We start from the raw sequence: 17,660 nt of genomic DNA, 5'->3' as shown, positions 1-17,660 counted from the left end.
TTTGAAGCCAGTGTGCATGGAGCCTTAAAGTGGATGTAAACCCTCACATATACCCAGTGAAGTGAACAGCCTCAGATGATACACAGGTATGAAACACATCTCCCTACATAAGTTTTACATGTATATCTGCAGTCTTCATCTTTATATACTGTTTAACACTGCAGTGAGGCCTGGGCATACAGTCAAGGCAGCTGATTGGTGGAAAGGTACACACCCCTCTCCTCATAGGTAGAGGCTTTAAGCTCTGTTTGTTGAATTGTTCAGCTCTGTTTTAATTTTTTTATAGCATCCTCCCCAACACAAAATTCAGGCTGCTTTTATCATATGTGACAGAGAATTTGCCCAGAAATATCAGGCTGATAACAGAAGAACAGAGCAGGAGACATCTACAGCACACAGTGCTTTGAAGAGAGATAAAAAAAACACTGCAGATATATGTACCCAGATCAAATTTCATGAATCGGATTTACATCCACTTTAACCACTTAAGGACCGGACCAATATGCAGCTAAATGACCCAAGGGGTTTTTACAATTCGGCACTGCGTCGCTTTAACAGACAATTGCGCGGTCGTGTGACGTGGCTCCCAAACAAAATTGGCGTCCTTTTTTCCCCACAAATAGAGCTTTCTTTTGGTGGTATTTGATCACCTCTGCGGTTTTTATTTTTTGCGCTATAAACAAAAATAGAGCGACAATTTTGAAAAAAATGCAATATTTTTTACTTTTTGCTATAATAAATATCCCCCAAAAACATATCTAAACTTTTTTTTTCCCTCAGTTTAGGCCGATACGTATTCGTCTACCTATTTTTGGTAAAAAAAATCGCAATAAGCGTTTATCGATTGGTTTGCGCAAAATTTATAGCGTTTACAAAATAGGGGATAGTTTTATTGCATTATTATTATTATTATTTTTTTTTTTACTACTAATGATGGCGATCAGCGATTTTTTTTTCGTGACTGCGACATTATGGCGGACACTTCGAACAATTTTGACACATTTTTGGGACCACTGTCATTTTCGCAGCAAAAAATGAATTTAAATTGCATTCTTTATTGTGAAAATGACAGTTGCAGTTTGGGAGTTAACCACAAGGGGGCGCTGAACGTGCTAGGCTTCACCTAGTGTGTGTTTACAACAGTAGGGGGGTGTGGCTGTAGGACTGACGTCATCGATTGTGTCTCCCCTATAAAGGGGATGACACGATCGATGCGCCGCCACAGTGAAGCACGGGGAAGCCGTGTTTACATACGGCTCTCCCCGTTCTTCAGCTCCGGGGAGCGATCGCGACGGAGTGGCTATAAACGAATAGCCGCGCCGTCGTCCCGGATCACTCCCTGAGGGGATCCGACCGCCACATGTAGCGGGGGGAGGGGGTCCCGATCGGACCCCTGACCCACGTCTAGTCAGGCACGTACAGGTACGTTGATGTGCCTGTCCGTGCCATTCTGCCGACGTATATCTACATGCGGCTGTCGGGAAGTGGTTAAGTAAAGCATCCTCAGATTGAAAGCATTTATTTGTTCCTCTATATCTTCATGGGAAGGAAACAACTGCAGCCAAAAGGCATTCAATTTCCAGGGAGCCCTGGGGAGTTTCGAGGGTGGTTGGGCCTGAAGCCATGTTACTAGAGGGGAATGATCTGACACCCCACAGGGTAAGTATTCTATGCGGGACACGAGAGTGGTAGCCTGAGTATTTCCAATACAGAATTCAATTCTGGAGAGCGATCCATGGGATTTAGAGAAACATGAACACTGTTTATCCAAGGGGTACTTAAACCAACCACACATTTACCCAGCCTACTTCTGAGAACAGTCTACATTGGACTGGAGGGCAGGTGGGTGAATATCTAACTAAGCGTCTAGGTAGCAATTAAAATTCCACATAATCAGTTAAGGGACATCAGGTTTATCAGCCAGGTACGACAGAAAAACCTGCAGCACCTGCCTAGAAAATGGAGGCGGTATATACACAAAAGTTAACAAAACAGTAAGAGTATACAGTATATCTTGCAGTAAAGAAAGACAAATCGTCCACATGAGTCCACCTTAGAATCAAATTCTTAAAAGGCAAACGCACTATGTACCTGGACGCTCACCCCACCAGGGTACACTGTATGTGTCGAATGATAGGACTTAAAGAGTCAGGAATAATTTAGGCAGGAGATCGACTCTGGAGTGAGGTTAGTCTCCTGGATTCATACAATGGTGGTGGAAATGTGCGTAGGCAAAAGGAGATCATGGACACCACAGACATTCCATGACACCAGAGGGATATCAGTCATGGTAAATTATAAATCAATTCATATACAAAAAGAGACTGAGGCAGTTAACGCTATGCCTAGCAGTGTGATCCAAGACATTAAGTAGATGAAGTTCATAAGTGGGGAAAAGTCCCCCAGACGGCCATCAGGGAGCAGACCAGTGTGACAGCAGATGAAAACTGTATATGGAGAGCCCCGTGCAAATGAAGTAAAACAAGCCAAAAATGGTTGGGTGCAATGGCACCAGAACAGCTCAGATTGAGAACTCTGGAGTAATAGGTTCACTAGCAGTTCTGATCCAGGCAGTCCAAACACAAGCCTCCATGTCATGCTTCAACAACAGAACAAATATGAACAAAAAGGAGTCTGGTGTCTGGGACGCAGCAGTCACTCAGTAACAGTGTTAATTAAAAACAAATGCTTGTAGTGACTGATAGCTCATGATAATACAGCCAGGAAATGGCCCTCTGAAACAAAGGAGAGGTATTCATCTGGTAAAGGCAGCAGCACACCATCCAGTGCAAGGCACTACAAAGCAGGTTAACCTTCTTCCATAGTGGCACAATGGTTATGTAGGCTATGCTCATTATGATCCAGCCAAGAGGCCACATCAAGTGCAGATTCAAGGAACTAGGTTTGACCCCGAGTGGTGACTTTTAGTCGAGCAGGGTACAGCATGGCATAGAATAACTGTAGGCATTGGAGTTGCTTTTTTACATCCTGGAACTTTACCTGTTTGCATTCAACCTCCTCAGAGAAATCTTGATAAAAGGATTCTTTCACATCATTATATTGGATGTTTTCTTTTTCTCTGGCAAGATGCAGGATAATCCCACAGTCCCTGTAATTAAGAATACAAGCCAGCATGGACCAAGGTTTATTTCCAGGAGGTAGTGGCCACGGAAGTGTAAGAAGGGCCCTCTCCACAGGAAACATGGAGGGTAAATGCCTCCTTCCCAATGAGCTCCAAAGGCCACTACTCCACAAAGACAGTGGGATTGTGGCCCTCCACTTTCTCCAGCAACCCCACTATGCGGACAATGTTGCAACAGTGGTGATTTTCAATTACGTCCACCCAGTCAGTAGCAGCAGAGACTTACTGAGCATTCTGGTATCAGGGGAAAGTGATGGGAGCTGATCTTTCAAGTCTCGACTGTGGTGAAACACTCTTATTTTTTGTAAGTCCTGGTGGGGGAGGGAAACTTCCTCTCCTGTCCCATCAAAATGCTCCTTTAAATCACCCACCGATGTAGTGCATTTCTGCACAGCATGCAGGATTTCACTCATGATAGGTTGCTCAGTATCATCACTGCACATATCATTGGGGACTGTAACTGTATCCTGCACCCTATCGGTAAGTTGACTATCCTCAAAAAATGGCTGCACTGTCCGCTCTCACATCTGCAAAGAGGAGAGAAGGCTCGGGTTCCTCAGAGGCTGGAGAGATTGGGCAAAGTAAAGCATATCCCAGCATGGTTCATTCTTCATCTGATTAGTGGGTTTGGGGTTTTTACTCAGAGTGTCCTTGGTTTTCTTGGCACCGCTTGGAGCCTAGTGTTGCAGGGACTGCTGGGTGTCATCTTGGAGCTCTGAGGCGATGAGGATGTAGCTTCCTCCCAGCCTTTTTGGGTCATCATGCGGGTGTCTGCTGGTGTAAAATGGTGCCGCTGGATCCTGGGAACACAGGCTATGAGGCTGAGGCTGTGTGGTGCCAGTCAGAAACAGAGGGAAGGATCAAAGCAGGATTCAGCGTGGAAGCCTAGTTAAGTGCAACTGCTCACATGCCTATGCAGGCAACCCCATGATTTTCCCTATAAGTAGTCTTATTACCTCTTAGTCCTGAAAGTAGATCCCTTATTATTCCACTTCAGTTTGAAGGTTGGTTGTTTGTTCTGCAGTGAAATTGAGCAGCAGTGATGTCACCTTGTGAATATGATAGCCTTAGATGGACATGTAGTTTTATATGGACTTTAGGTAATCAACAAACAAATCAAAACCTAACTACAGCTACAACAAACAAAAATATCTTTTGACAAAAAAAATTAAACCACATGGATAAAAGCTGACTGTTATAAGCATGGCTGTCAGAATTACGATTTGTCCCAATTCCTTTAACTAACGTTACTGCAGCTTGGTTTCATGTAACAGTGGAGGACTCTTTACACTGATAGATAAATATAATTTATTGTCATTGTATACATACAACAACATTTATCCGGATACTCTTTAGAGCAGCAATAAAACACTTCTCAACAAAACCACACATACATACTCCCAGCACATGCCCACATATCTATTTAAATATAACAAAATATAAAATGTTATTTAAAGAAAAACTAACATTCCACATAAAATTTATAAACCAATGTACCTGATGGGGTTATGGACAATACAGCCCTAGGGAAAAAAATATACTTTACTTTTTACCATTAGTGTGCGTTTTAAGTGTCCTATATCATTTCCCTGATGGCAATAGGACAAACACACTGAAATCTGGGTGGGTTCGATCATTATTAATAGCTTTGCCCACTTTTTTAATCGGCTTGCATATGCTGTGTCCAAATTCAGTAGCTCTGTTCTTATGGTAATGTATAGGAAAAAAATACTGCGCAGGTCTCTGGTGGTGAATATAAAGTAATATAAATCGTAAAGTTAAATTGTGTAAATCAAGCTGCTGCAACAAAAAAATGTCAGATAAAAACATCAATAGCATAAAAATAAAAAATTAAGCTGCGCTGCGTGATTAATAAATAAATAATTATGCTTCCGAAAGCGGCGGCATGCACACAGGAATTACATCATACCCCTCCAGGAAGTTGGTCTTACTGCTGCTAATTGCTTCCCACCACAATGCCCTGCTCACTGTTTTCTGAGGAAGAGATGATCCTCATTTGCAAAGTCACTGCCAATGGGAGCTTTTGATTGAGTGAACTAAGGAGGATCGCATATAGGGACTACATACAGGAGACTCCAGGAAACTGTTATTGGGCTGTTTAGCCACATGCGCTTATGATCTCATTCATAGAGATCCATTGCAGCTGGTAAGCAGATGTGAAATTAGAGGTGGAGGTTTCATCTATTTCCCCCCCCTTGGCGCGGTTTTCTCTTGGATCTGCTGTTTAAGATTTATTTGGATTTTCACAGAACTGGACTTCATGGACTAATCTTAATTAGTTTATGATTACACACAGTCACAGTGTTTTGTTTTTGCATGCTGTTCTTATGGTACCCTATGCTGTTTTTACTACAGGCCCTAAGTAGAGGGCTGCTCTGTGCAAAACCACTGCACAGAGCAGGTAAGTATAACATGTTTGTTATTTTTAAAAAACAAGACTTTAATATCACTTTAAGTAAAAGACAAACACATGATAGGTAAATTCCAGCTAACATTTATGTTTTAGAAGGGATAAAATGAAACTGATGCTTTAATGCTAGTGACAGACTACATTAAACAGTATCTCACAAAAGTGAGTACACCCTTTACATTTTTGTAAATATTTTATTATATATTTTCATGTGACAACACTGAAGAAATTACACTTTGCTTCAATGTAAAGCAGTGAGTGTACAGCATGTAAATTTGCTGTCCCCTCAAAATAACGCAACACACAGCATTTAATGTCTAAACCGCTGGCAACAAAAGTGAGTACACCCCCTAAATGAAAATGTGCAAATTGGGCCCAAAGTGTCAATATTTTGTGTAGCCACAATTATTTTACAGCACTGCCTTAACCCTCTTGGGCATGGAGTTCACCAGAGCTTCACAGGTTGTTACTGAACTACTCTTCCACTCATCCATGATGACATCACAGAGCTGGTGGATGCTAGAGACCTTGCGCTTCTCCACCTTCCTTTTGAAGATGCTCCACAGATGCTCAATTGGGCTTAGGTCTGGAGACATGCTTCGCCAGTCCATCACCTTTACCCTGAGCTTCTTTAACAAGGCAGTGGTCATCTTAGAGGTGTGTTTGGGGTCGTTATAATGTTGGAATACTGCCCTATGGCCTAGTCTCAGAAGGGATCATGCTCTGCTTAAGTATATCACAGTACATGTTGCCTTTAATGGTTCCCTCAATGAACTGTAGCTCCCCAGTGTTGGCAGCACTCATGCAGCCCCAGACCATGACACTCCCACCACCATGCTTGACTGTAGGCAAGACACACCTGGTTGCATCCACACACACTTGACACCATCTGAACCAAATAAGTTTATCTTGGTCTCATCAGACCACATGACATGGTTCCAGTAATCCATGTCCTTAGTCTGCTTGTCTTCAGCAAACTGTTTATGGGCTTTCTTGAACACTGTCTGAACACTGACAGGTTGACCCCCCACCCCTTCAACCCCTACAGCAATGCTGGCAGCACTCATCTGTCTATTTATCAAGTACAACCTGTCATGAATCTTGAGTAATACTGATGTCCCGCTACCCACAGATGATCCTTTGCAGGGCATAGTCCACAGACTAGAGAACCAGGAATCTAATCAGACTCAGGTGATGTAATTCCACCAGGATTTGGAATCCCGCTTTGAGCCGCTTCAGTCCTCCTTAGGAACCTTGATTCAGCAACCTTAATGACAGTCGCTGCAACTGCCAGCTCCGTCCCATTTCTCTGGGGACTCCAAGGCCTGTTGGGGGTTCTTTAGCTAGTACACCATTAATTTTTAACTGACAATTGCGCAGTCACGCAATGTTGTACCCAAACAAAATTGACGTCCTTTATTTCCTACAAATAGAGCTTTTTTTTGGTGGTATTTGATCTGCGTTTTTTATTTATTGCACTATAAACAAAAAAAGCAAACATTTTGAAAAAAAAAAACACAATATTTTTTACTTTTTGCTACAATAAATAAATTGCAATAAGTGAATATTGATTGGTTTGCTCAAAATTTATAGCATCTACAAAATAGGGGATATATATTATTATTATATTTTTTTACTAGTAATGGCGGCGTTCTGCGATTTTTATCGGGACTGCAACATTATGGCGGACACATCGGACACCTTCAACACATTGGGACCATTAGCATTTATACAGTGATCAGTGCTATTTAAAATGCACTGATTACTGTAAAAATGGCAGGGAAGGCGTTTACACTAGGGGTGATCAAGCTGTTAACTGTGTTCCCTAGTGTGTGTTCTAACTGTGGAGGGATGGGACTCACTATAGGAGATGACAGATTGGGGTTCCTAGCTATTAAGAACACACAATCTGCATCTCCTCTTCTCCCAGAACAAGGGTATGTGTGTTTACACATACACAAATCCCTGTTCTTCCGCTGCGTGCACGCGCCTGTGATCCCACTTAAAGGAGCCGACGTACAGCTATGATGGCTTGTGGGATCGTGCCAACCTGCCGTCAGTAATGACAGGGGCAGGCAGGCAAGTGGTTAATGTACCATAGTTTGTCGCCATTCCACTGGCGTACTCAATTTTAAAGCATGATGTTCGGTATTTATTTACTCTGCATATGATGTTTTTTTTTATATTTTACCAAAAAAATTGGGTATTATATTTTGTTGGTGTTCACTAAAATTCATTAAAGTTTTTTTTTCCTTGCAAATTTGCATTTGATAAACTGCTGTCCAAATATCTGGTGACATGAAATAAAACCATTTTATTCTACAGGGGTTAGCTTGCACATGATTGGATGATAAAATCAGCGACTTGTAGTGCAAAGTGGATTTGCCTTTAGTAAATAACCCCCAATGTCTCTATACAACAGGGAGAGATTGTAATTAACCCACTGGTGCCGAGCGGATGCAAATACCCACTGGAATGGGCTTTTTTTTCCATGGGGCAACATATTTGCATATGCCAGCACATAGCACCGGTGTCAGGTGACCTCAGATTGGCTGTCATAATGATTAGTCACTGTGTTTTCTCTCTCTAAATGGAGGAGAGAGATACATCGTATTTCTCTCTTTCTCCTTGCAGAGACCAAAAAAAACAACTGTGTGTAAAAAAAAAAAAAAATACTGTATTTATCGGCGTATAACACGCACAGGCGTATAACACGCACCCTAAGGCCTCGTTCACACGACGACGAGTTTCTCGGCAAAAACCAGCAAGAAACTTGCTGGAATTTTTTTTTTGCCAAGGAAACCGGTCGTGTGTACATTTTTCGACGATCCCGTCAAGCCAAAAAGAGAGCATGTCTTCTTTTTCCTCGACGGGAATGGAGAAACATGCCTTGTCGAGTTCCTCGACAGCCTAACAAGGAACTCGACGAGGAAAACGATGTGTTTCGCCCGTCGAGTTCCTCGGTCGTGTGTACGAGGCTTAACTTTAAGAGGGAAGTTTCAGGAACAAAACTTTCCACAGCTCCCTGCGTATAACACTCAGGCACAGTTTACCCTCTATTTTCAGGGTAAAAAAATGAGTGTTATACACCAATAAATACAGTAATAATAATAATAATATAAAAAAAATAATATCTTAAAAAAAAAAAAGGTTTGATCAAGATTAGTGCCAGGGTTAGTGTTTGGGTCAAGTTTAGGGTCAAATTAGTATCAGCGTCAGTTAGTGTCAGTGTCAATGTGTAATACAAAAAAAAATGCAAAATGTGCACTATTGTTTCTGGTCTGTACTACAGGTACAAACAATAACTAACATACACAATCGTCAGGAGCATTTATTTTGGGTTGTTCTTTGGCATTAACGTTATGGTAGTAGCAAAAAAATATACAGCTAAATAAAAAATAAAAGATTTTTCTTTTACTATTTTGGGCCAGTTTTCCTTGGATAATAAAAAAAATGAAAAAATCAGGAGATATCCATTACCATTTACCATCAAATAAGAGCCAAATTTGTCCTGAAAAAACATGGTATTATCCACCTGGATGCACAAAGTAGTTGTTATGATATGTACGGCTTTACTAACACATGTCCAAGTTGCAAAATTGTTCTTAGGTATTAACATTAGTTTTACCCTTAGGCGCGAAGGGGTTCATATAGAATAGTTATTGCATCAAAGGGGGCTTGAGTTACTCTCCAGTGACTTTGATGGGAAATATATGTTTGTACATATTGGATCTATTAGAGATTCCTCCATGATAGCGAATCAAAATAATTATTATAAAAATGGGAGAGAGATGGCACACTGAGGGGAGAGACCTGAAAGGAACACACACCTGGAGGACAGGTTCAGTCACATAGGGAGAGCCATAGAGAGATACCAGCCTTTGTTCAATCCCTTGGGATTGGTATTATTTTATTTGCTTGTTGGCTACTAAGTTATCTAGTTTTCAAAGGTTTGAATGTATTGCATTTGGTTCTATGAGTATTTTGTCCTCTTTGGGGCAGAGGCTTTATTATTTAATAGTATGTTGTTGCTTTTAATCTTTACATGTGATTTATATGCCACTTAGGGTTGGTTCTGTTATACTATTTTCTTACCAGTAACTAAACTGTCCTTTGTACGATACATACATTTTCACTTACAGTTTATGTGTGTTTCAATGCTGTCTATCTATCTATCTATCTATCTATCTATCTATCTATCTATCTATCTATCTATCTATCTATCTATCTATCTATCTATCTATCTGTCTATCTTTTCCTCTCTTTCTATCATTTTTGTCTTTCTCTTTCTCTATATACAGTATATACCTTTTATGCAGTACCAATAGTTCAATTACCTTCTCTTAATTTAAGGCAAGCGATCATTTAAGGTGAGTGTATTGTTATGTAAAATATTTATCTTATTAAATATGATATTAAATTATACCACACTGTTAGGCAAGTGAGACAATGACAAACACTGTGAACATAGTCAGTTGCATATATTTATTTTATTTTGTCAGGAAGAACACATTCTCCTGATCATTAATTATCAGGAATTTAGCATGAATCCAAGACTCTCCTGAAGGAGCTTACTCTAGCATTGAGGGATCCCCAGTCGCTAAATCGCTTGTATTCTCCAGGTTTTAGGAAATATTGCCTTCCACGATAGTTGGGCTGCTCATAGAAAATCCAATGACCCTCAAGAACGTTGCAGGAATTGATGTCATGGTTTTTAAAGAGCTCAAAGACGGATGGACAATCTTCCAAGACTTCCAGCATTTGGCCTTTCAATTCCTCTTTCTCATAGATCTTCATTTTGTGGGGACCTTTTTGCTAAATAATAAAAAAATATATAAATTATTACAATGGCATTTAAATATGTGCTACAGAGAAATGAATACCTTCATTGTAGGAATGTAACCCAAGTAACTGCAGCCAAATCCTGTTTAGGAAGCTGAATGTTATTTTGCACTAACTAGCTTCCTTTCCTGAAACAGAGTTTAATCCTTTTATGGGAAACTCCTTTTGAAATGGACATGAACTCAGCAAAAACTATTTGGTATCTAGTGAGAAATAATAGCAGTGTTGGAAAAACTCACTCGCTTCTTAGATGCAGATCTTCTTTGGTATCTCTATTTGGTATTTAGGGAACACTTTGACTTATGCTTAAGCAGTATCCTATACATTTTATTTTGCCTTGAATTCCTCCTGGAAAAAGAAGTGGACTTCCTGGTATGTGACTATGCTTAAAGACTCATATTGTATATCTGCAGTGTAAGATCATCTAAGATACTGCTGCCTGTGGCTGCTCCCTTCAGGCGATTTGAAATTAGATTTGGTGATGTCACTAATATGCCAATTGCTGGAGAGGAATCTGTACTGCATGCATCTCCCTGCTTATTCATTCTGTATATTTGTAGACCTTTGCTACTGCTTCTTGCATCACCCTACCAATCATCAGAGCACAAGTCATTAGTAGGGCAGCTCAAGACATAAGGAATTAAAGTCCTGCTTCTCTATCAAAATGCCCTCCTACATGCAGAAACAGTGTGTGTAGTGTGTTGGTAAGAGGAAAGGATCAGCTGTAGGAAGCCCACAGGCAATACTGGTGACTAGTCCTGTACCCTCATCCTGTCTTTTTTTTGCACACCTTCCTCGGTACAAGTCCACTTTAGGAAAAAAATGGTAATTTATTTTATATTTTTAGTTAAAGTTGTATAACTCATAATTTAAAAAGGCATGCTGGACTCTCTAATAACAAACTGCCTGCATATTTTTTTTGCAGTGTGGATTAACCTGACTATTTAAGACTTCATTTATCACTAGCAATATGTGCTGTGTTATTGTGCAAGTGTCATATTAATTAAAGGGACACTGTCACAAGACATTACTAAAGTCTGCCCTTACTAAACTCCCCCTCTAAAACCCTTATGCCCTGTACACATGATTGGACCTTTGTCCGACCAAATTCACATCGGAATTCCAACGGAATTCCATCGGAGCAAAAGAAAACATGTTCTCTATGTAATCTCCGATGGAATTCATCGGAATTTTCAATGGAATTTCTCTGATGGGGCATAATGTACACATGGTTGGAATTTCCGATGGAAAAAGTCTGTTATACTTTTTCCATCGGAAATTCCGATCGTGTGTACGAGGCCTTCGTTTTCTGGCTGTCATTATGATACTTATGACTTCAATACTCACCCAAAGCAATATTTCTGACACTTTTCTGACACTCATTTACAGCATGCTTGTTCCAGCAGGCATCTAGCATTGTCAGAAAAAGGCCTGCAATGGCAGTCTCCCTATTCCTCTCATGACAGAGCCATTTAAAAAAAAAGTTTGAAATGAGAGAAGGCGGTCATTGCTGACATCTCCTTCTACAAGTGTTAGTTCCCTTGCTGTACCTGTCTTTAGCACATTCCGAGTGACTGACCCCAGAAATGTGCAGATAAGAACTCCTGACTTTCCTGATCTGCATGCTTGTTTTGGGTAAGTCACTTAGAAAGTATGATAGCCAGAGGCAGTCAGGGAATCAGCATTTTCAAAAGCAAGCAATATAATCTTCATTTTTTTCTCTTATGACAAGTTTTTCCGTAGTAAACAAGACCCCCAGCTATACGTGTGTTTAAAAAAAAATACTAAACCTGAATTGTGGGACCCTGTCCTCTTTGTATTCCTAAGTTCATCTCTTCCATGCTCAATAAAAACGACTGTGATTTTTTTTAATAACTAAGGACCAATTTTTTAAATACATTTTATTTTATTCCCTATGAAGGGGAGAATGTATGCTGGAGCTGCATGTCGCAATTGACAGGGGAACTAAGAACTACGTTCCCCATGTTTCAATAGAAAATATAGAGCATGATGTGTATATGGGTGGACCTTGGAGCCATTCTTTGGAAACATGTAAACACCCACACACATTTTGCTTAATACTCTATACAGTAAAACCTTGGTTTGAAAGTAACTTGGTTTGAGAGCGTTTTGCAAGACAAGCAAAATGTTTTAATACATTTTGACTTGATATACAAGCGATGTCTTGATATAAGAGTAGCGTCATGTCACAACTGAGTATAAAAAAGAAGAGAGGAGCCTCCAAGTGTAGCAATATGGTTACATTTAATGAAGGTACATAATTTAGCAACTTATTGCTACACTTACAGGTGCCTCTCTTCTCTTTTATACCCTGTGAAAAAATGCTTTGATATACAAGTGCTTTGGAATACATGCATGTTTCTGGAACTAATTATGCTCGCAATCCAAGGTTTTACTGTATCTGCCAATCAGTGATTGTGGGTAAGTCATGACCAGTTGCTGTTGCGATTATATCCATACACAGAAGGAAGCATGATACTTCTCCTTCTGTAGAACACAACAAGGAGGAAACACAATCTGGAGCCATTTCTCCAAAGGGAGATAATAGCAGTGCTTGGTCAAGCAAACAAGACACAGTGGGGTTGATTTACAATAAGCAAGTAGACTTAGGCCTCGTACACACGATCAGTCCATCCGATGAGAACGGTCCAAAGGACCGCTCTCATCGGTTAACCGATGAAGCTGACTGATGGTCCGTCGCACCTACACACCATCGGTTAATTAACCGATCGTGTCAGAATGCGGTGACGTAAAACACAATGACGTGCTGAAAAAAATGAAGTTCAATGCTTCCAAGCATGTGTCGACTTGATTCTGAGCATGCGCAGGTTTTTAACTGATGCTTTTGTATACTAATGATCGGTTTTGACCTATCGGTTAGGCGTCCATCGGTTCAATTTTAAAGCAAGTTCCTATTTTTTTGACCGAAGGTTAACTAACCGATGGGGCCCACACACGATCGGTTTGGACCGATGAAAACGGTCCATCAGACCATTCTCATCGGATGGACCGATCGTGTGTACACGGCCTTACACTTTGCAAAGTGCAGTTGCTTCAGAGCTTAGTAAATGAGCAGAAACTCTGCTGATCTCTATCATTCAATCATGTGCAAGCAACAATATTGTTTTTTTTTTAATTTTCCTTGCATGTGATTGAGTATTTACCTGTTTTTTTTCCTAAGCTCTGGAGCAACTTCACTTGAAGAGTGCAACTGCATTATGCAAAGTGCACAGTCTATTTGCCTTTAGTAAATCAACCCAAGTAAATTGGGACCTGTTTGGGGGAGCAGATATACTAACAAAAATTCTAGCTGGATAAACAAAGAGCATTTAAAAAAAGAAAATGGCAAATACATGCTATTAGCGTTATATTACACCTGGCTGGAGTTTAGCTTTAATCAATAAATATAAATCATGATATAAAAATATAATGATATATGTTACAAAAAATAATCTCTGGTTAATATTGCATTGCATTTTTAAGGTGAGTAAACTTACAAATTCAACTAATATTTTAGGTCCTTAAAGGTGCAGTCCATTCAAAACTGTCATTTTAGTTGCAGACCGTTAAACTGAATCCCCCACTGACATTTTATCTCATCTGGATAATCCAGTTACCGTACCTTATCACCTTCCTAAATTTCCTGGTTCTGACCTTCCATACATGGAATAGACATACTAAAGCAAAAGGACATTAACCTAAATTGATGGGTTATTTTTAGTATCATAACTGGAAAATATAACAGGACAAATTAGACACATTTTGTGGCAAGTGTATGGGCTGCTTGGAAATAAAGTGCAAAGGTCCTGCGTTTAAAGTTCTAACATGCCAGTGGTTGCGCTACCCAAAATCAAAGTATCTGTGGAGTGATGAATGGTGATATCCTTTAAAGCAATTGTTCTCAACCCTGCCCTCAAGTACCACCAGCAGGCCATGTTTGCAGGTTTTGCATTATCTTGCACAGGTTCTTTAAATCAGAGCCGATGGCTTGGTATTTTGGACAGCTATTTTATCTAAGAGAAATTCCCAAAACATGGCCTGTTGGGGGTACTTGAGGACAGGGTTGAGAACCACTGCTTTAAAGGAAGCCTGTAGTGAGAGAAATCTAGATGCTACCATTGCTGACCTTCAAAAATGCAATCTGCCTTGCTGTCTCTGGCTTTAAAACTTTGAGACTAAAATTTGGAACAGGCCCACAGATCATAAAAAAAGTCAATGTAAAATCAGAACTTCTAGTCTGCTTCCAAGTCAGTGATTTAAAAAGTTCTGAAAGCCGTTGTCGCAGAATAACAGCAAGGGAGATCAACAATGGCACCCTCAATACTTACTACAGTTTTAAAATGACCACATTAGGACTAATTTATTTGTACAAGAGAGCCCATTTGAGTTTGCAATTCTTCTAGTGAAAGTTAAGCAATTAAAGAATAGTTCTGTTTCCTTTATTTGGTTAAACACATTACACTGTTGTTATTAATAATAATATGATTCTCAAGTCCTGTTAGTTTCTACCTACTACCTAAATCTCCCTACTGTTTAGGAGGTCAGAGAACCATTTATACTGGTAATCAATAATTCCTAAGTAACTTTCACATACATTAAGGATTCAAATATTGTATTATTCTGAGTAATAGTACCATCTGCAAATGGGTACTTATATGTGAAGTATTATATGTGCACAAAACGTAAGACTCACCTGTGGAATAACTTTGCAAGACCTGACTGAGTCGCTGAAGCCCATCCATTGCTGGTAGTCAGGATATTCTCCCTTCTTTAGAAAATATTGGTGGCCCAGGAAGTTGGGGCGCTCATACAGCATCCAACAGCCGCTATCAACTTTGATGGAATTGCAGCGACTGAAGTAAGAGTGGAGATCAGCACAGTCACCACTGCATTCATAGCAGCGGCCCTGAAAGTTCCTGTCCTCGTAGAAGATGATCTGCAATACAAATTGTTACTTCCATGGTTATACATGAATAATACTTTTGCAGAGATGTCTCAGAATGTAACTATTACTATATTGCAAGCTATTCATTTACACTAGTGAACATGGTTTAACTATGACAATTATTTGAAATATAATTAGGCTATAGCATTGTCTTTTACCTTTCCCATTTTAGTTAGACTGTGGATGTAGTTTCCCAGTACCTAGTGCAGAGTCTAGTAGCTCTTATATACACCAGAACCCATGCTCGATCTGCAGAAATCTAACAAAAGAGAACATTTTCTGTCCAGTAAGGGAAAATGTCACAAGAGCTCTATCTCTACTGTTCTCAGGGGAACCTTTGATGTGTCCAATATGCTTTATAGGTGCTCTCATTTTTTTAACTGTATTCTGTGTGATCACTTTCTAGAGATTTTTGGACTATAGGGTTGATGTTGCTGATAAAAGCATATTTGTTGTAGCACAATTTTTAATAAATGGATTGACTTAATTATATTTGGTATGCTAATAAATATATATTGCAATTAAGATATTTTAATGGGTGACAGTTATAATATGTCTTCAGTAACCAATAAAATCTATAGCTGCCAGCTCTATATTTTTACGTCTATAATGTGATAGAAAGTGATGTACAGTATTTGGTTTTGACTCATGGGACTTTTCTGAATTGTGAAAAAAAAACTCTTGGTATCCTAAACATTGGTACACTGCCTCTTTAAATGTTTGGACAGATTATAAAACATACTTTCTTCCAATAATATGAAACATATAGCCAAACAATAAACAGTTAAGCAAATGCATTTCCAATTATTCGATGAAAGACTATTCTATTTTAAAGCAACATAAAAAAAAAAAAATTCAATATGTACAAAAGCTGGTTTACACGAGGAATGAATGTTTTTTTGCCCTGAGTTTAGTTTTACATTTCTAAACATTTTGCTTTTTCATAATGAAAAAATCTGTCCTCACAGACCCACTTATTTCACTTTTGGGTATTACCATCTTGTCTCTTGCATGGCAGGCTTGTGATTATAGCATGTGAAAGATGCCTCTGCCCTTCTTATAAAAGTCATGTGTTTAGCCTCGTACAAACACGACCGGTTTTCCCGGCAGGAAAACTGCCAGGAGAGCTTTTGCCTGGGAAAACCGGACGCGTATATGCTTCCTCACAGTTTTCCCGCCAGAACCTGCTCTCTATTTTCCTGTCGGGATTCCCGGTGTTTTTTTTTCCACCAGTTCTACTACTTACCTATGGGAAACACTGAGAGGCAGTGCCGATGGAGCATACACACAGCCGGAATTCTCGTCCAAAGCTCCATGGCAGTTTTCCTGCCGGCTTCTCGGCTTTCCCCTCGGTTTTCTCGGTGGACTTTTTACCGCTGAGAAAACTGAGCGTGTGTACAGGGCTTTACTGTATTCTGCAAATGTCAGTGGCCTGAAATAGTGGTTAGAGTCAAACTTTACCTATGGGTGATGGCACTGTTTGGTCTTCTTAGACTGCATGCTTTGGAAAAATTTAAAATACCTAATGGAGCAGATTTTGAGCATAACACTATGTTTAACCACTTCCCGCCCCCGCTACAGCTACAGAGTGGGTGGGCGTCCCGAGGCATCCTCTTGTGATCACGCCTTCGGACACAGCTGATCACAGATCAGAGTAAAGGGCCAATCATAGCGACCCTTTACCACATGATCATGAGTGTAACTGATCAGTGTTGCCTATCAGTGCCAATAAGTGCTGCCTACCAGTGCCTATCAGTGTCACCTATCAGTGCCGCCGATCAGTGCCCATCCGTACCACCTATCAATGCCCATCAGTGCCATCTATCAGTGCCACCTATAAGTGCAGCCTCATCAGTGCCTCCTCATCAGTGCCCATCATTGAAGCCTATCAGTGCAGCCTATCAGTGCCCATTAGTGCAGCCTATCAGTGCCCATCAGTGAAGTAGAAAAATGACCTATGTGCTACATTTTATACAAACTATGAAAAACGTTTTGTTAGTTTAGCAAAAGATAAAAATGGAGATTAATGGTGATTAAATACCACCAAAAGAAAGCCCTGTTTCTGTGAGGGAAAAAATGTCATATGGATACAGAGTTTCATTACCGCGCAATTGTGATTCAAAGTGAGACAGCTGAAAATTGGCCTGGCAGGAAGGGGGTAAGAGGGACCAGTAGGCAGGTGGTAAAATGCTCTATGAATAAAAAGGTTCACTTTAAATTAGAATTATACTTTCTCTTTCATAATCACTCTTTTTTTTTATTCACCAGAAGCCCTATTT

At 40.0% G+C, this 17,660-nt stretch overlaps 1 protein-coding gene across 1 annotated transcript; it reads right to left on the bottom strand.

Moving 5' to 3' along the window:
• Positions 1 to 10,039: 10,039 nt before the first annotated feature.
• On the bottom strand, positions 10,040 to 15,649 carry LOC120943789 (gamma-crystallin 2). The gene is made up of 3 exons (XM_040357335.1): positions 15,540 to 15,649; positions 15,130 to 15,372; positions 10,040 to 10,388 (listed from the first exon to the last, which is right to left on the bottom strand). Exons 1-3 carry the CDS (start codon positions 15,546 to 15,548, stop codon positions 10,113 to 10,115), a joined length of 528 nt encoding a protein of 175 aa, XP_040213269.1. The 5' UTR covers positions 15,549 to 15,649; the 3' UTR covers positions 10,040 to 10,112.
• Between the last annotated feature and the right edge of the window lie 2,011 nt (positions 15,650 to 17,660).

Source organism: Rana temporaria, chromosome 6 (assembly GCF_905171775.1).
Source record: "Rana temporaria chromosome 6, aRanTem1.1, whole genome shotgun sequence".
Taxonomy (NCBI): Eukaryota; Metazoa; Chordata; class Amphibia; order Anura; family Ranidae; genus Rana; species Rana temporaria.
The sequence above is the reverse complement of the archived record's forward strand: the minus strand, read 5'-3'. Positions and strand labels throughout refer to the sequence as shown.